Source organism: Enhydra lutris, unplaced genomic scaffold, assembly GCF_002288905.1.
Source record: "Enhydra lutris kenyoni isolate GAN:26980312 unplaced genomic scaffold, ASM228890v2 scaffoldscaffold13, whole genome shotgun sequence".
In the NCBI taxonomy this organism is placed as follows: domain Eukaryota; kingdom Metazoa; phylum Chordata; class Mammalia; order Carnivora; family Mustelidae; genus Enhydra; species Enhydra lutris.
Window position 1 is genome coordinate 19076127 of NW_019154097.1, and position 20961 is coordinate 19097087.

The 20961-nt window shown below is 35.7% G+C and overlaps 1 protein-coding gene across 6 annotated transcripts in view; it reads right to left on the minus strand.

Annotated features, from left to right (window-relative positions):
* Positions 1 to 20961, minus strand: part of LOC111145848 (polypyrimidine tract binding protein 3) — a 115872-nt gene that overhangs the window by 21309 nt on the left and 73602 nt on the right. For all 6 annotated transcript variants that reach the window (XM_022501121.1, XM_022501117.1, XM_022501123.1 and 3 more), the window contains 3 exons: positions 19768 to 19932; positions 10853 to 10963; positions 9231 to 9405 (listed from right to left, as the gene is read on the minus strand). In XM_022501121.1, coding sequence (XP_022356829.1) covers positions 9231 to 9405; positions 10853 to 10963; positions 19768 to 19932 — 451 coding nt within the window. The remainder of the gene's footprint in view (positions 1 to 9230; positions 9406 to 10852; positions 10964 to 19767; positions 19933 to 20961) is intronic.

The window sequence follows — 20961 nt, forward strand, 5'->3', positions numbered from 1 at the left end:
GGACACTTAACCAGCTGAGCTACCCAGGTGCCCTAGCATTTCACTGAGGATTTTTGCATCCATGTTCATCAGGGATACTGGCATGCAGATCTCTTTTTAAATGGTGTCTTTATCTGGTTTTGGTATCAGGATGATGTTGGCCTCATAGAATGAATATAGGTTTTCCTTCATCTTTTATTTTTTTGGAATAGTTTGAGAAAAACAGGTATTCACTGTTCTTTAAATGTTTGGTAGAAATTACCTGTGAAGCCGTCTGGTCTTGGACTTTTGTTTGTTGCCAAGTGTTTTGATTCTGATTCAATTCCTTGGCTGGTTATCAGGCTGTTCAAATTTTCTATTTCTTCCTGTTTCTGTTTTGATAGCTTATGTTTCTAGGAATTTATCTATTTCATATAGGTTGTCCAATTTGTTGGCATATAGTTTTTCATAATATTCTTTTATAATTGTTTGTCTTTCTTTGGTGTTCATGATTTCTTATCTCATTTGTGATCTTATTTGAGTCTTTCCTCTTTTTTTCTTGACAAGTCTGCCTAGAGGTTTATCAATTTTACTGATTTTTTTCAAAGAACCAGCTCCTGGTTTCATTATCTGTTCTGCTGTTTTGTTTTTACTGTTTTTAGTTTCTATATCACTTATTTCTGCCTTCATCTTTATTATTTCCTTCCTTCTGCTGGTTTTAGGTTTTGTTTGTTGTTTTTTTCTAGCTCCTTTAGGTATAAGGTTAAGTTGTTTATGCGAACATTTTCTTGCTTCCTCAGACAAGCCTGTATTAATTCCCTCTTAGAACTACTTTGACCTCTGTATCTCAGAGGTTTTGGACTGTTGTGTTTTCATTAACAGTTGTTTCCACGTACTTTTAAAATTTCTTTTATTTCCTGGTTGACCCATTCATTGTTTACTAGCATGTTATTTAACTTCCATGTATTTATGATCGTTCCAGATTTTTTTTTTTTTTGTGGTTGACTTCTTGTTTCACAGCATTGTAATCAGAAAAGATGCAAGGTATGATTTAGATCTTCTTAAATTTGTTGGTTTGTTTTGTAGGCTAATATGTGGTCTATCCTGGAGAATGTTCCGTGTACACTCAAGAAGAATGTATTCTGCTATTTCAGGATGGAGTATTCTGAATATATCTGTTAAACTGATTTGTTCCAGTGTGTCCTACAAACCCACTGTTTCCTTGCTCTCTGTTTAGATAATCTGTCTATTGGTATAAGTAAGTTTCCTACTATTACTGCATTCCTATTGATTAGTTCCTTTATGTTTATTAGCTATTTTATATATTTGGGTCCCTCTATATTGGGTGCATAAATATTTATAATTTTTATAACTTCTTGTTGGATTGTCCCCTTTTTTGTCCTTTTTTGTCTGTTACAGTCTTTGTTTCAAAGTCTATTTTGTATGATATTAGTATTGCTACTCTAGCTTTCTTTTGACATCCATTTACATGACAGATGTTTCTCCATCCCTTTACTCTGAATCTGCAGGTGTCCTTAGGTATGAAATGAGTCTCCTGGAGGCAGTGTATAGACGGGTCTGGGGTTTTGTTTTTTTTTAATATTTTAAAAAAGATTTTATTTATTCATGAGAGACAGAGAGAGAGGCAGAGGGAGAAGCAGGCTCCCCACTCAACAGGGAGCCCAATGTGGGACTTGATCCCAGGACCCTGGGATCATGATCTGAGCTGAAGGCATGATGCCTAACCATCTGAGCCACCCAGGCACCCTAGATGGCTCTTGTTTTTTAAATCCATTCTGTCAACCTATATGTTGTGATTAGAGCATTTACTCCATTTATACATTCAAAAAGTAATTATTTTTTTTAAAGATTTTATTTATTTATTTGACAGACAGGGATCACAAGTAGGCAGAGAGGCAGGCAGAGAGAGAGGAAGGGAAGCAGGCTCCCTGCTGAGCAGAGAGCCCTATGCGGGGCTCGATCCCAGGACCCAGGGATCATGACCTGAGCTGAAGGCAGAGGCTTTAACCCACTGAGCCACCCAGGCGCCCCCAAAAAGTAATTACTGATAGATGTGTTTATTGTCACTTAATTACTTGCTTTGTGGCCGTTTCTGAAGATTTTCTCTGGTCCTTTGCCTTTCACTTCTCATCTTTTCTGGATTTTCTTTAGTGATATATTTGATTTCTTTTTTTTTTTTTTTTAAGATTTTATTTATTTATTTGATAGAGAGATCACAACTAAGCAGGGGTGGGGAGTAGGTTCCCCGCTGAGCAGAGAGCCCCACGCAGGGCTCAATCCCAGGACCCCGAGATCATGACCCGAGCCAAAGGCAGAGGCTCAACCCACTGAGCCACTCAGGTGCCCATGGATTTCTTTCTCTTTATACTCTGGCCTGTTTATTAGTGGTTTTTGATCTATTGCCACCATTAGATTTGTATAAGATCTCTCCTGCATAGCAGTATATGTTGACGGTTGTCCAAGTTTGAACCCATTCTTTCCTCCTCTCCTCATGTTTTAGATATATCTTATTATATTACATCCTTTTATGTGTGTGATGTCCTTGACTTATTTTTTATAGAAATATTCATATTTTCTGCTTTTGTGTTTTCCACCTTTATACTGTCATTTTCGGTCTTTCCTTTCCACCTGAAGAGTCCCCTTTAATGTTTCTTGCAGGACTGGTTTAGTGGTAATGAACTCCTTTCATTTTTGTTTGTCTCGGAAACTCTGTATCTCCTTCTATTCTGAATTATAGCTTTGCTAGGGAGAGTATTCTTTGCTTCTGGTTTTTCCCATTCAGTACTTTGAATACATCATAAACAGTGAAACTTTTAATGTTTGATATACAATACATAAATTATTTCCTTTTTTGATTTGTGTTTTTTATGTTCTAAGAAACCTTTGTCTATCGCAAGTTGCAAAGATTTTTTCCTATTTTTTCTTGTAGAAGTTGTACAGGTTTAAAATCTTACATTATAGGTCTAAAGATCCACTTTGTCAGTATAGTACAAGATACAGAAAAAATGTTTACTTTTTCCAATATGAGTATCTACCTGTCCAAAAACTTGCTGAAAGATCTTCTTTCCCTATGGAATTTTACATTTTGAAAAATCAACAAATTAGATACGTATGGGTCTATTTCTACATTCTGTATTTAGCGCCATTAATGTAAATCTATATTATCTATCCTTTTTACACCACCAAACTAGCTAGATTTCTGCAGCTTTACATTGAGTCTTGTATTTTAAAAAATTATTTAAAATTACTTTGACTATTCTCAATAGCTTCTCTTTCCATTTCTATATAAATTTTAGAAGTTCAGTGCATCTTTTTAAAGTAGGGAAAAAGAAAATAAGGGCTTACAAAAAGAAATAAGGAATGCAATTTTATCAAGTTGCTAAATATAAAATCAAGAAACAACAAAGCTGAATTTCTATATTAGCAACAGTGAAATAACAATGATCACTGAAACTTGCACTGCATTTATTCCAGGAACCATTCTAAACTCTTTTTTTTTTTTTCTAAACTCTTTATGTACATTAGCACATTTAATATTTATCACAAGCCTACCAGTTGAATACTATTATTTTCATTTCACATATGAAGAAACAAAAGTGGAGAGCAGTTAATCAATTTGCCCAAAGTCACAGAGATTATAAATAGTAGGTCTAGAATTAGAATCTAAAAAGTATGATTCTGAGGAATAAATCAAACAAAGCATGGAAACATTTATGGAGAAGAGTCACCAAATTCTCTGGAAAGACATTAATGAACATTCAAAAAAATGGAGGGATGTACAATATTCAAAGACTGGAGGACTCTGCTATAAAGATGTCAATTATCTTCTAGGTAATTTATAATGTCAATGTAATCCAATGGAAACCTCAATAGCTTTTTTTTTTTTTTTTTAATTTTTGAGGATTTGACAAGCTCATCCTAAAATTCATAAGTAAGATGATCAAGTATTGCTAAGATACTCTTGAAGAATACAGTGAAGAGATTTACTCTATCAGATATTAAGCACTGTGGAGATGACAAAAGGAAAGACTAATAAACGGACCCATGAACAAGGCCAAGGAAACTACTGAAGCAAATACTCAGCTGAAATTAATTGGTATGTGTTAACAAATCTGAAGCCACTTTCTGTGTATTACAGGATTGAGCAAATTAAGTAAACATGGTGAGACTAAAACACTAGGTATCTCCTTCTTGAAGTAGGGAGGTAACAGTATGAAAAGATGCTAGGTTGGAACTAGAGGTATTAGTTAAAATTTGTGGGTTTTTAAACCACATGGAGACATACATTTATGAAGCATACACACAGAAATGTATTTATGAAGTATATACACACATATCCCAGTAATGTTCATTCAAAATGCCAAGAAGCAATGATGCTCCTATTACCAATGAGCCCAGCTAATGCCTGGATATTGATTTCAAAATACCATTTTCCACTAAAAGGAACTGGGACTCATTGAAGTAGCCAACTGCAGCACTAAGACAGGGAAGGTAAAGAAGATCTCAACTATCTTCAGCCAGAAAGTCAGGAAGTGTTCAAATGATGATAGGGGTATGTCAAAGGGCCACAAAAGATGGTGTGAAAGGGCTCCTACTGGTCAAACCTGGGAAAATTGAACACAAAATGAAAAGTAATAGTACAAAACCTATAGAATAAAATAAGAATCTCTAAGACCATACTGACATGAAAAAAACAAATAAGTACTAGAGCCATACAGACCTAATGCACAGTATAATGAATACAGACACCATAATTATAATTATGTGATGTAATATACATCACTACATCGCCAATCATTACAATATATAAATCTATCAAAGTAACTTGTTACACACCTTAAATTCACACAATGTTATGTATCAAATTCATTTATAATGAAGGAAGGAAGGAAGGAAGGGAGGGAGGAAGGAAGATGTGAAAAGAAAAAAAAATCCTTTGTAATAAAATTCCAGGTAATAACTGTCAAAGGAAGGACAGAATTAACAAATCTCCCATAAGGCAGCCAACACAGTAACAAAAAATTTTTGTAATGGATGATAAAATTATTGAGTGAAAAGAGATGAAGAACAGTCTATTTATATAGTCTCAATGATTCACTCTACAAATTAATTACGAAGAAAAACAGTAATTTTACTAGGAAGAAACTTGGCAAAAACCACCTTAATAAGTGATCAAACTTAGTATCACCAGGAACTGGATAAACTGACATCATGTGTCTCCTGATTTAATCAACTGACAAAAAGGTAACACTGTTTCAAACAGACATTCATATTGAAAGACAGTCTATGAAATACCCAACCTGAAATCGTCACAAATGCAAAGATCACCAAGGACAAAAAATGAGGAAATGTTCCAAATTAAAGGACTTTCTGAAGAGACATGCTAAATAAATTAGCCTGACACTGGTTTAGATCTTTACCAGAAAAAAAATTCTCTTATAAAGAACATTACTTCTGCAATAGGTGAAATTTTTAAAAGGTCTATGGATTAGAGAATCCATATTCTCTAATTTTTGTATTGTATGAATGTTAATTTCCTGATTTTGATTAACTGTGTTTAGGTAACAACATCCTCGTTCTTAGAAAATACACACTGAGTTTTCATAAAGAGGCATCTTGCCTGCAACCTACTCTCCAGTATTAAGAGGAAAAAGAAAAAACAACTACCCACGCCCTCAATATAATCAGAGAGATGATGAAGTAAATGTGAAATGATGTGAACTAGGGAGTCTGGATAATTCTGGTTATAAGGGAATTCTTTGTACTATTCTTGCAACTTAAATTATTTCAAAACAGAACTACTAAAATACTATAAACTTTAGAATATGAGTATATATCTTTATGATGTCAGGGTAACAAAGGATTTCTTTTTCTTTTCTTCTTTTTTTTGGGGAGATCTATCTATCTATTTATGTAAATAGATAGATATTTAAGATTTTGTTTATTTGAGAGAGAAAGAGAGCACTAGAGAGAGAGCGCACAAGCAGGGGGAGCAGCAGGTAGACGGACAAGCAGGGAGCCTGACATGGGGCTTGATCCCAGGACCCTGGGATCACAACCTGAGCCGAAGGCAGACTGCTTAACCAAGCCATCCAGTCGCCCCAGGAGATACATTTCTTTTTTACCAGCATTTTACTGATGTAGAAACTGGGATACACAGAGGTTCCACAACTTGCTCAAAGTCACACAGCTAGTTAAAGGATAAAGTTACAGTTCACTAATTTGTTTCTACTGAACAATGAAAATAATGACAAAGAAAAAAAAGTTGGTTTTCGTCACTGATTCATTCATTCAGTCTTGAGTTGAGTTCATCGATTCAGTTCCAAACACAGTTTTTAAGGCTACTAAAAGCAGGCCTAGGTCCTTTGGGGGTAAAAAAACACATTTTTTTTCCAGGTCACCTGCAGAAGTGGGTTCCTTGATAATTAGTAACAGCTTCCCAATCTCTATCAAGCCGTGGTACTAGACTCTGGCTTCTAAACTGAAGAATACACTTTCCTTGGCTTTGTAGCTCAATGGCCTATGCTAACAGCTAATGATTTTGTTTAATGGATAGACCTTTCTCTGAATTCAGCAGTAATATGGCATATTAGATAACAGGCAGGTGTCTATCTATCCTTTTATAACCTTTCTTGGTCCTAACATATTAACTTCAATTTTTTAAAAAATTTATTTTTTTAAATTAACATGTAATGTATTATGGGTTTCAGAGGTAGAGATCAGTGATTCATCAGTCTTATATATATAACACTCAGTGCTCATTATAGCACATGCCCTCCTTAATGGCCATCAGCCAGTTACCCCATCCCCATCCCCCAGCAACCCTCACTTTGTTTCCTATAATCAAGAGTTCCTTATGGTTAGTAACAAAGGATTTCTTAAACAAGACATAAAAAACACAAATATAAAGAACATGGCAAATAATAAATCTGACTAAATAAAAATACCATGACAAGAATAAACCAATAAGCCAAAAATGGAAGAAACTATTTGTAACACATAAAACCAAGAAAGGACTAGTAGGTATGATATATATTTTAAAATTCCCACAAAAAGAAAACAAGAAAAAAACAAGAAGCCAAACACACACACAAGATGGCAACAAAGTTAAAGAGTAAGGGACAATGGCCAATAAATAAAAATACATTCAACCTCAAGGGTCATCAGGAAAATCTCACAGCAGCATTGTCCGTAATAGCCTCAAGCTAAAACAACCCAAACATCTATCAACAGAGGAATGGATAAACAAACGGCAGTATATTCATACAATGGGTATCTATACACTTGATACTGAGAATGAATAAGCAACAGCCACATATATACATATATAAATATGGATGAATCACAAGTCACAAAAGAAGATGAAGAGCATGATATCATTTACATAAAATTCTAAATAAAGGATGAAAAAAATGTTTAAATTAGCACTTAGGGCTGCATAACGGGTGGTAAGAAAAACACACACAAGGGAAAAGCAGAAAAGCAAAAGAATGATTACCGTCAAATTTGAGACTGATCTTGCAGCAGGGAGGGAGAGAACATAATCAACGAGAGGGCTACAAAGAATGTTTCTTCAGGCTGTATAAATCTATTATTCCTTAGCCTGGGTGATAACTACATGGGTGTTAAGAAATATATTTGCATATTTTAGAAGCTCTTCTAATGGTATAATGTATGTCACTAAAAACAGAGTAATTATGACTTAACCTAGGAACTGTAAAGTACCTTTAAGGAAAAAAAGAACAGAAAGTGAAGCAGGAAGCACTCAGGAGACTGGTACTGCAGAAGCCAAGAGGAAAAAAACAAGGGAACAGTGAACTGCATCAAATATTAGTGAGAAGCAGGGTAAACCTTCACATAATACTAAAAAAAAAATTATTATTCTCTGTTGATGAATCAGTTATCTTAAGATGGAGACATTACTTTGCATTGAGATTTATTGAAACAATGAAAAAGGATGTTAATATTCTGATATTGTATATTCAGAAACCAAAATTCTTGATCCTATTTTTAAAATGTCCTCCTCCCAGAATGCAGGATATTAATTACATCAACAGTATATACTCAGTTACTAGAGTAAGTGCAATTCTGCATTTGATAGCCAAGTTTTGGTAAACTTTAATTACAGCCTCAATTATGTATTGCTGGAACTGTGATTACAAAGACCTTTGGGCTCTACCAAACTGGATATGCTGAGTAGAGGCTGGTAACCAATATTATAACACAAAAATCTGGTTAGACCAAGACAAAAGTTTTAACAATGTAGGAACATGAACAACAATTCACTTGGCTTTTCCAGTTATAAAGAACAAAAGGCTTTTACTTGGAAATAAAGTTACAAACTACTTTCCAGAAAATGCTGGGCACTTGGCTAAGGATTCATTTTTCTCACCTGTAAAATAAAGATGGACTAAATACCACTTAAGGGCTCAATAAGCAGTATTTCATGTTGTCATCTGAGAAAGGGAAACCAATCACAATGGGAAATAAAATTTAATACTGATCTAGATATTAAACCACACTTCTGAGGGCTGCAAAACCAAAAAGTATCACACATTAACCTAATGATATAACTGGGCCATTCACTGCTCCTTCCTTTTTTGTTTTAAAACTATAAATCTATTGATAACTAATTTTAAATAAGTACAAAAAGCTCTTCAAAGCAGTATCTGCAGAGACAATTCAGAAGGCTGTATTTTTGTTAATGAAAAAATGCAACTTCACACAAATTAAAGATAAAAACAGGAGTTCTGATATTTAAAAAAACCAAACAAAGTAAGATAAATTCTCTTCTCAAAGAAGAGGATTTCTATGGGATTATGCCACTTACATAAAGGGCACTAATTTAGGCCCTAGTTTTAAAATACCACTACTTCAGAAGAGAGAAGCATTTCTTTCAAGAGCACTTATATCAATATTCTATGGCTATAAATCAACACATTCAAAGCCATGTTAATATGTAACACTATTAATTTGAAGGAAATGGTTGTATGGCTTATAAAAGAATGTGTAAGATTAATGTTAGAAAATAAGTTTTTAACTCAATTTTAGATAATCCATTTGTTTTTGCCAACTAACAGAATCTACTAATATTAAGATTTAATCAGTGAACACATTTTATTCCAAGATTCTTTTCTTTCCTTTAGAAATCCTGAGAGAATCCAAGAAGAAAAAGGGTGATACACATGGATTAATAAATAAACTTATAATTTCAGAAAACTTGCTTTGTGACTCAAAATGGAACTACTCACCAAAAGCAGCGGCCATAGGGGGTTCAAGGGATGGCTGGCCATCACCAGTAGGAAGGTCTAAACGAGTGAAGTCTCTGCTTTTGTCATTATTATATTTCACATTAAGGCTGGTGAGCTTGGAGAAGTCAATACGCAGAGTGCAGCATGCATTATAGATATTCTGGCCATCCAGAGCCTAAAGCATGTAAGAAAGGGACTGATGTTTTGCAAGACAACAACACTGATAAATCAAGTAGCTTCTACTTTGACAGAGAGTGGCAATCAAGTATAAAGCAGAGAGAAATGGACTAATAGCCAAAGACCTGTGTTTACTTGTACCTCTGTCACTCACTATGTGAACATAAGAGAGAAAAAGAAAATCTCAGTTTTTCACAATGTTATAATAATCCCTATCTTATCTGTGGTAAGATCAAATGAAAGAAGAGAAATGTAAAAGCTTGGAAAAATATTATACATTATTGAGCATCGTACTAGCTATCATTTTAATTATTTTGTCCCAACAAATGTTTAAGAATGATTTGATTTTATATTTCATCTTAACTTTTTAGTATACTTTATGTAGGTTAAGATGAAATAAAGCCTTTGTAAATGGAACTTGTAAAAACCACAACATATGAAGTATCTATCTCTTTTTTTTCTCTTGTAAATTTATTTTATAATAGTCTGAATAACAATTTGAGGGAAATTTTGCAGTCAGTTCTCATATAAGACCAGAGATCAGCAAAGCCTCCCTTCACAACAACAAAAACTTATCAAAGGGATATTTGTAGTCACTTGACTTCCACAAATGCTAAGATTTATAAAAACAGAAATCAGAAACCAAAATACATAAGAAAATGCAAATATACAAAAATATTTATAATAAGTTACTGATGAGTACATTATCATAATGGTATAAAATAATATATACAAAGGGTACAGCAAATATAAAGTCTATACTCCTAATCAAAAGGCAGACAGTATACAAAAAACTACTAGAAGCCTTAGTCCCTATCTTTGAAAAGAAATTAGAAATAATTCAGATACTGATACCAGAGAGAATTAGGGTTAGGAACAGATCTCAGTAAGACATCGGTGAAATATAACCAAACTGAACATGAAATCTTACATCTTGTCAAAACCCAAGCACACACACACACAAACACAAAAGGAAGAAAAAGGGGGCAATATAAACCAACAGCAGCAAACTTCCTAAAATGTAGTATCTTCACCAATTCAGAGCTCAACAAAATTCAATAGCAAATAAGGTTACAAAAACGGTATCAACCAATATGGCTAATTTAATAGAAGAAAATGAAGACACAAGGACAAAGATAATTCTACTTTACTAGTCAGATTTTATTAGGAATACTGTGCTCCACTCTAGACTTTATATATGACAGAAATGAGTCCCAAAGATCTGAGAAGTGATAAATGATTTGAAACCATTTCATATGAAGGAAGTTAATTTTTACTTATTATTTTAAAAAGCATATGGAACAGTGCCTTTAAAAACAAAATTTTATATTATGTATATACTATAAAAACATATTGTGAACTACAATAAGGGAAAAGACATGAGGGCATTCTTTGCTATCACTGAAGTGACTGATAAATGAAAAATAAAGAAAGATCATAATTACCATTTTGGCATAATGTGCATTCACTGGGTCAGCATATTGAAGCAAGGCTTGAAACTGATTATTCTTTGTAAAGGTGATAATCTTCAAGACTGTGCCAAATTTGGAAAATATCTGGAAAAAGTTCACATTAGCAAGGAACAAATTAGGCTAATGTACCTTTATAAATATAACTTGATTCATGAATTCCATTTTTATTTATTCTTTTTTTATAAATATTTATTTATTTGACAGCGAGACACACAGCGAGAGAAGGAACACAAGCAGAAGGAGTGGGAGAGGGAAAAGCAGGGAGCCCAATGTGGGGCTTGATCCCAGGACCCCGGGATCATGACCTGAGCTAACGGCAGAAGCTGAACGACTGAGCCACCCAGGTGCCCCATGAACTCCTTTTTTAAATGAAAATAATTTCCTCTATTAAAACTGTTGGTACTGGGACACCTGGGTGGCTCAGTTGGTGAAGTGTCTGCCTTTGGCCCAGGTCATGATCCCAGGGTTCTGGGATCAAATCCCACATTGGGCTCCTTGCTTGGCGGGGAGCCTGGTTCTCCCTCTGCCTCTGCTGCCACTCCCCCTGCATGCACTTGCATGCGCGCTCTCTCTCTCTCTGACAAATAAAATCTTAAAAACAAAACAAACAAACAAAACTGTTGATACAAAAATGACTTATACCCATGCATGGCTTAAAACAGTGCCTGACACAGTGCATGACAACAGGCACTCAAGTATTTCACCTATTTTACAGTATGTCATAACTGGCACAATACTGACAACATGACTCTACAATAGGAATTAATCAGTGTTATGAGATAATGGTGTTACAAAGCATATGAATGAAACCGGAAGAGTCCTGTGGATCAGCTATTTCACCATGAGAATCAGCATCTATTTCTTGAGATTTTTATAGGCAGAGAAACTACAAAATGTTCCTCTAGAGGCTGCTCCATTAATTCATTCAATATTCACAGAGCGCTGTTCTACACCCTGGGAAATCACCAGTGAATGACAAGAGCCTCTGCCTTGAGGAAGGATAGACCATAAATAAACAACATGATGTCTCATCATAAAAAAGTGTTATGAATAAAAATGAAATGAAAAAGGATGAGAAATATCAAGTGCTGGGGAGGATGTGGAGAAAACAGAACTCCTGTGCACTGTTGGTGGGAATGTAAAATGGTGTAGCTGCTATGGAAAATAGTATGGTGGTTCTTTGAAGAAATAAAAAATACAATTACCATATGATCCAACAATTCCATTTCTGAGTATAAACCCAAAAGAAGTGAAAGCAGGGATTCAAAGAGCTATTTGTATACCCATGTTCAACAGCCTTATTTGCAAAAGATGGAAGCAACCTAAATATCCACCCACAAAAATGTGGTAAATATATGCAATGGAGTATTACTCAGCCTTTAAAAGAAAGGACATTCTGACACATGCTACAACATGGATGAACCTTGAAGACATTTAAGTGAAATATGCCAGTCACAAAATGAAAAATTATGCATGACTCCACTTATATGAGTAACCTAGAATAGTCAAATTCACAGAGACAGCAAGTAGAATCTTAGTTACCAGTAGCTGAGAGAAAGGGGAAATGAGGAATTATTGTTTAATGGGTTTCAGCTTAGGAAGATAAAAAAAATTTTGTAGATACAAGATGTTTGGTGATAACTGAAAAACAATGTGAGCGTACTTAATGTTACTGAACTACACAATTAAAAGAGGTTAAAATAGTAAAACGTATATATATTTTAAACCCCTCAAAATAAACCATCTTAAAGTCCAAATACTAATTTTTGGCAAAAATATTCTTTAACATATTATCAGCTCAGAGTCAGACACTTCTTAGAGGAGATAGTACTATTTACCAAGATTTGTGGAAACAATTTGTCCTAGAAGAGCTAACCAAAAAATGTTATTATTTAAAATCAGATGTCTGAGGGTTCTTTATTTAATGTCTTTAAAAATGCAGATAATTTAATTATGCTCATATTTAGAACTCCAGGATCTTAATCTCTCATTCAACTATTTTGAAAAACATAAGTAATTTGCTTTTGTATTTTTTAAAAAAGATTTTATTTATTCATTTGACAGAGAGCGACACAGCAAGAGAGGGAATACAAGCTGAGGGAGTGGGAGAGGGAGAAGCACGCTTCCCGCAAAGCCATGTAAAAATACAAAAACAAGGCACCCCTTGTTTTTGTATTTTTAATGGTCCTGTAACAGGCATTTCTTCAGTATACTTGTGTGTCCTAGATAACAGTCTTAGAATTTATAAAAGAATACCAAACTGCTATTATCAAATACTATCTCTGAGTGTCCCTAATAGCCAAATGGCCCTCCCTTTTTAACTGGGAGGCCTGCGTGGCTCAGTCAGTTAAGTGTCTACCTTCAGTTCATGTCATGATCTTGGGGCGCTGCTCAAGCCCTGTGGCAGGCACCCTGCTCAGCGGGGAGTCTGCTTCCCCCGTCTCCTACCCCAACTCATGGTGTCTCTCTCTCAAATAAATAAATTTTTTTTTAAAGGACCAAATTTGCCTTCTTCTCACATGACTATCAAAGAATATAGATTTTATGTTGTATCTTTCTTTAAGATATAAGCATTCTTGGGAAAAGGTCTTGTATTTTCCTTATTTCCGCCTTTGGTGATACTATGGTCACACACATACAACCCCCAATCTAAATATTACGAGTGCATCAACTGAGTGTTGGCTAAAGGAGTAGCAACAGATTTTTTTACTGCAGCCACAGGTACTATTCTAAAGTACAAGATTATATCATATATAATTTTGCCCTGGTGTACCTCTCTAACCACATTTCCTGGTACTTTTTATACCATACTATTTACACCAACAATGTGCAGTTGTCTATAGTTCTCTAAATATACAAAGTGGTTTCAGACTTCTAAGCCTACACGTGTGGGTATTCCCTTTTCTTAGAACTCTGTGCCGAAACCAATATATTTTCGTTTATCTTTTCCAAAACTCAGCTCAGGAAGTAATGACACCAGAAAATTCTCTGCCTCTCCCAAATATAAACAGAGTTCATTCTCTTTCCAGAGTATTACTCCCTTCTTGGTCTCGAATATAAGTATTTATTTTGTTTTACTTATATTGTACTATACATTTGTCTACTTATCTGCCTCCTTTAATTAGACTGAGAGCTTCTTGAAGGTATATACTTTGTCTTAATCATTTCTATATCACTGAGTGTAATTCTTAACATATAAATAGGTACACAGTAAATGCCTTTTATTAACTGATAAAGAAGTATACTCAGACCTGATTGGAGAATTATAGTAACACAGTTTTGTTTTTTTTTTTTAAGATTTTATTTATGTATTTGACAGACAGAGATCACAAGTAGGCAGAGAGGCAGGCAGAGAGAGAGGAAGAAGCAGGCTCCCGGCCAAGCAGAGAGCCCGATGTGGGGCTCGATCCCAGGATCCCGGGATCATGACCCGAGCTGAAAGCAGAGGCTTTAACCCACTGAGCCACTCAGGTGCCCCAGCACACAATTTTTTAAAAACAAAAACACGCCTGGGTGGCCCAGTGTTAAGCGTCTGCCTTTGGCTCAGGTCATGATCCCAGGACCCTGGGATCGAGTCCCACATCAGGCTCCTTGCTCAGTGGGGAGCCTGCTTCTCCCTCAGCCTGTCACTTCCCCTGCTTGTGCGCTGTCTCTCTGACAAATAAATAAAATCTAAAAAAAAATTTTTTTTAAATAAACATTTTTGATGTAAAATATTAATGAAATAGCAAGAACATATAATTTGTTCTCAAATTTGGAATAATTTTACACAAAATTATGCACAGAACTTAGTTAATTTTAACTTAACTTTCAGATTTCCTTAATGTTTATATTCTTTCTCTCATTTAACTTGAACACCAAGTACAATGTACATCCTGACTGTTGTTGGGCTGTGTGATTTTTAACGAATGTGCTAACAGAATATAAATGGACTGAACTAGGGGTGTCTGGGCAGCTCAGTCATTAAGTGTCTGCCTTTGGCTCAGGTTGGTCCTGGAATGGAGCCCCACATCAGGGTCCCTGCTCAGTGGGAAGCCTGCTTCTCCCTCTTCCACTCCCCCTGCTTGTGTTCCCTCTCTTGCTGTCTCTCTGTCATATAAATAAACAAAATCTTTTAAAAAATTAATAAATAAAAAATAAATGGACCGAACTGGCTAATCATGGGGAGTTATCCAGAGTCCCCTCGACTGTATTTGTTGAGAGAGGAACTACAAAGATCATTCTGATACTTCTGAACAAAGTAAGTGAGGACCAACATCAGGGAATCCAGGCTAATGCCTCAAGTGTGATTTTTAACATCTTTTCATAATTACCAAAATACTAATTTTAAAACAATTTGGTCTCATAAGATTATCATTTGGGGGGGGCGCCTGGGTGGCTCAGTGGGTTAGGCCGCTGCCTTCGGCTCGGGTCATGATCTCGGGGTCCTGGGATCGAGTCCCGCGTCGGGCTCTTAGCTCAGCAGAGAGCCTGCTTCCCTTCCTCTCTCTCTGCCTGCCTCTCTGCCTACTTGTGATCTCTGTCAAATAAATAAATAAAACCTTAAAAAAAAAAAAAAAGATTATCATTTGGGAAAGTTTAATATGTACAGATTTATTAATATTGATTACAATAATAATTTGACTCTGTGACTCTATTTCCCTAATATACTTATTTTGCTGTCATAAACGCACAGACTCAACTCTTGATGTTTCCTGTGCATTTTAATCTTTTCAGACTTTAAAAATGGGATAAAGAGAATACTAAGATCAAAGTCAGGTAAAATTAATCTTCATCATGATTTTTATAAAAGTAGCACTTACTAGAGACTGAAAAAGTTCATTTGTACTCACTTGTAAAAAGTGTATTGGCCATAATTTGTTTACAACAGTTTTTGTACCCAACAAAACGGTAAGACTTAAGAACCAGAATTTTATTATTTAAAAAAATTTTTTTTTTAATTTATTTGAGAGAGAGTGAGCAAGCACAAGCAGATAGAGAGGCAGAGGGAGAAGCAGACTCCCTGCTGAGCAAGTCCTAATGTAGGACTTGATCTTAGGACTCCAAGATCATGACCCGAGCCCAAGGCAGATGCTTAACCAACTGAACCATTCACTGTGCCTCAAGAACAAGAATTTTACATTACTAGCACTGATTCTTTCAATATCGAAATAATTGCTTTTTCCAAGTTATTTTTCTTTGTTCTGCAATTCAAAACGATCAGTCCTTTATCCCAAAGACATTCATCTAATGGACATTCATAAAAGTCCCCCATAAATAACAGTACTTGGAAGTAATGGATTATATGAGAACATTGTCTGAACTTTTTCAGCGCACAAAGGAATTTTTTAGTATGCAGGCTGAATTTACATTATGGATCAGTCGATAAATGTCCTCTTTATCTATAAATACTCTATGTGACGCCATCTAATCCAATGGTTTTAATTACCGCCCATACGCTGATGATAACCACATCTCCAGCCCTGAATTCTTACACCCAATCCAGACTTATTTACGAACTGTCTATTCAACATCTACCACTTGCATGCCTAATAGGAAGCTTAACATCTCCAAACCACTACCTCCCACCCTTGCCCCAAATCTTTTTGCCCCTTCACTCAGTCTTCACTATCTTAGTACAAGATTGCTGTATTTAGCAGAGGCTCATACCCAAAGTCTCAAAGGCATTCCTGATTACTTCTCTTTTTCTTCATAATCCACATCTACTCAAACCATCTGCAAATCCTTCCAAATACATCCATTATCATCACTGCCTGTGACAACATCCTCACGTGGGTCTCACCATCTCTCATCTGGACTATGCCAAGATCGTCCACTTACACCTATATGTTTATTCTTAACATAGCAACAAGAGTGATTTCACTGCAACATAAATCTATCATTTTACTACTGTACTCAAAATCTTCTAATAGCTTCCCATCAGCTGGATCCCAAATCTTCTGAGACTCTATCATTTATGGCCTTCCTACTTCTTACACTACAAAACATAGTCTCATTTCTGATATTTCAACGCATTAAAGCACACTTCCACTTTAGAGACTCTGCACTTCCTGTTCTGACTAGATTATGCTACCACATGTACACATAACTTATATCCTCACATACTTCAAGCCTCTGCTCAAATGTCATATTGAAAAGCTCCCTTAGCTTTCCTCATCTGAAATAGCACTGCTCTCATCTCAGCCACTCAATCCCCTCACCATGAGCTAAAGAAAAAACACTAGCTTCAATGGATGTTAGAGAACAGTTAAGCTAATGGCAACTCTTCAGCAAAAAGTATTAAATAATCTGCTAATTAATTATAACAGAAGCAACAAAATCCACACTTCCATGTACTCCTTCATCACAATATTCATCACATTTTATGCTATTACTTACGAAATTATATCTTAATAGATAAGACAATAAGAGCAAGGATTAGTTTATTAGTAGCATTTTAGTGATGCAATTTAGTAATGCAATCAAATGCAATTTACTAGCATCTGATAATTACAGCTAACATTTCTTGAGCACTTAATATGTACCTTTCAAATATATACCTTAATATGTACACTTCTCTAGGGGCTTTAAATGCATAGAAATAATAAAAAGATACAAAGAGGGTAAGTTACTTGCTCATCGTTATAGAGACAGTAAATGACAAAGCCAAGATTCAAACCAGCTCCAGACCTTGTATCCTTAATCATTATGCTATTCTACACTTTCGTTGGCTAATGATACAAAGTGCTGGAGGAGAGGGCTTAACATAATTAGAGAAAGAATGAAGAGGTAAATTTGACCTGAAAATTGAATGACGTAGATTCAACAAAGTCACTAACTCAGGGAAGAGTGCTCCAGGCCTAAGAAATAGAAATGGACTAAGACAGCAATTAACTGGGGGGAGGGGAAACAGTAAAAGGGCCAGAAAAGCTGGGGGCTAAATAAGCAAAATATTAGGGAAAGAGGTTAAAGAGATGGGGAGAGGTCTGCATATGGGAACCTGAAGGGCCTTAGTAAGGACTTTGGTTTTATTCCACCAGCAGTGGGAATGGAGTGCAGTTAGCTGAAAGGCTGAGAGTCTTACCCCAATGGTTACTACTTAGACTCTCAGAATCACTCCTCTTCACCCTGAAGGACACTGTGATCTTTTGGGAGAGAAACAAGGTTTGTTACTGCTCCCAGTGAAACGATAACTGGAATGATGGGACAGGACCACATGACGGTAGCTAAGTTCAAGGCTGTTTGATGGCAATGTTGACCACAGGGACAAAAACACCTTTTGTAAGTTAGATAGCAATAGTTTCAATGTTACAGTTACAAAAGCAAACGCTGCTGATGGATCATAGAATGTTCAGTAACACTCTGGGGTAACAAGAGAAGAAAATCTACCAGAACCAAGAAGCCAATCACCTAAGCAACTGTTGAACCCTGTTAAGGAATGAGGGTGGCTATAGATAGCACTGTTAGAGCCCTCCCTAAGATAAATTTCACAAATGCATTTATTTAGAAAATGGCTTGCAAAAAGCTATCATAGGGAACACAGTAGGCCTAATAAATGGTATATTTTGATATTTACATGCATGGCACAGGAACTATATCTGAGCTTTATTGCCAATTAGTACAAAGACTGTGGGAGAGTAACAACTTTTAAACACCCCAGTTTCCTTATCGATAAAATGTGAGACTAGGATGGAATGCAATTCTTAACTACACATGCACATATATACCCCTATGATTCTTCACTTAGTAATGTAAATCCAAAGGTCTGAAAAACAATTAAATGATTCTGGACTGACTTGGTATCATGCTATGCAATATATATTGAGATATAAATAAGAAATAAGCATGTTTTAGTGTTTTAACATTTTGATATATGGGCTGACAGGTATAATGAAATGGAATCAATATGCAGCAAAAGAGGACAAAAACTAACTGAAGGTTTTGGGCTAGATGCAAATGTTCATGCATACAGGTTACCAAGTAACTGTACATTTTGAGGATATGTGTATATATGGAGCATCAGTTAAAAATATAATAAGCACTCAAATCAGGAGGCTTGAGTTCTAACTGGCTTTTCAATTACTCTCTACAATATTTAATTAATCAATTACTGGAGTCTGTTTTATCCACTATAAAATTATGTAACTAAGTGAGTTTCCAGTTCTTAAATTCAATATATTCATAGTAGGCCATGATCTGGTGGAGTGTCTTTTATCACAACAGTTTAGAAATATTAATGAGTAGCCTATGAAAACTATGTTGGTTATCAGTCAGTATTTAATATGATACTTCTATTTTACATATGCAGAATTATCACACAACTTTCTTTCAGAGTTTTTAAAATGAAAATACTCATATGAAAGGAGTCAAAAGAAATAAGTTAGTTGTTTTCTATATTGATTTAACTTTCTAGGAATAATTATTACTAGCGGTTTTTACAGGATTTTATAATTTGTTCATTTTCATGCTTAGGTAATAAGAATTTCTTATATATCCCTTTAAATCAAGTATTTTAGTTAGAAAAAGAAAGCTATCAAAAAGTTATCTCTAGGGTGCCTGGGAGGCTCAGTTAGTTAAGCATCTGCCTTTGGCTAGGTCATGATCTCAGGGTCTTAGAATCGAGTCCCACATCACACTCTTTGCTCAGTAGGGAGTCTGCTTCTCCCTCTCCCTCTGCCACTCCCCCTGCTTGTGTTCTCTGACAAATAAACAAATAAAGTCCTTAAAAAATTTTATCTCTAATTGATACTATTTCTTACCTGAAACAGGATGTTGAAGGCTTTTTAAAAAATTATTATTATTTAAACAAATATACCAACCAAAATCAACAACCAAAAAACTCTAAAGATAATAAAACATCAAGGGTTTGGAGGTCACATGTGTCTCTTAAGAGTATTATTCCACTTTACCTGATGAAGAACTTCCAGAGTAACAGGGTAAAAGAGGTTTTCAATAATTATTCGGAGCACAGGGCTCTGCCCAGGTAGGATTGTGCCTTCATTGGTAGGAGCTCCAGGAAGGGCCAGACTTCCCGACTGGACAGCACTGACAGCCTGCAATGCAGCTTGGGCTCTCTATAAAATGATCCAAAATGAGAACTTTTAGTTACACTGAAGCACTACATGAATCCTAAAAATCAGTTGGTGTAGAGTACTATGAAGTAATATAGTTAAATAAAAATATACATATCTACTTTCTCTAGATGCACATATTCTAAATCTGTAATCAGTTAAGATTCAAAGTCTTGCTTTCATGTAACAATGACACAATATTTAAGAAAGGTGCTTAAATTTACTTGAATGAAAAAAAAAAAACACATGGCGAAGAGGAAAATTTGGATGTGGATTTTTATCTCCTAATTTTTTCAAAGAGCGTGTGTGCGAACGGGGGTAGGGTGTGGGCGGAGGGAGAGAAGAGAATCCCAAGCAGACTCCACGCTGAGTGCAAGCTGACGTGGTGCTCGATCCCACTACCCACAAGATCAGGAACAGAGCCAAAACTGAGAGTTGAACTGAGCCACCCAGGAGCCCTTTTATTTCCTAATTTTGAAATGACAGTAAGAAAAAAAATGTGAAAGTAACATTAAAGATGACTTAGAAACCACTCAAGTACCTCTTCCTTTTCTCTCCCTAAACAATTGAGTTCTAAAACCTTTGGGTGGCACCTGCTAGATGCAAATATGGAAGAGAGAAGCTACAGTGGTTCAGAGGGGGTTAGGAATGCATCCCTATAGGAAGGCATCCTGGCATGAGCATCACGTGAGCCCAAGCAATGTCAGGAGAACATCTGTGTGGTCAGGCTGCCTGGCAAGGGGAACATGAGCCCAAATAAGATATGAACCTTCTATGTGTGGGGGTGGCTCAATGCTAGACATAAGAACCTGAGGAACAGAAGAAGGGTACAAAGGACTGTCAGAGCCCAAGGACAGTCAGGAAAGGGTCCACACAGTGTGGACTAATATAGTGTAGATAGTCTGAGCAAAGTGAAGACCAGGTCCATGAGGGCCTGAATGGGGCAAGGAAGGAATTCAATGGTGGGGCAGCCTGGCATGAGATGTAAGAGCACAAGCAGGGTCAGGCAGACAAGCTTCTTCTCTTTTTTAG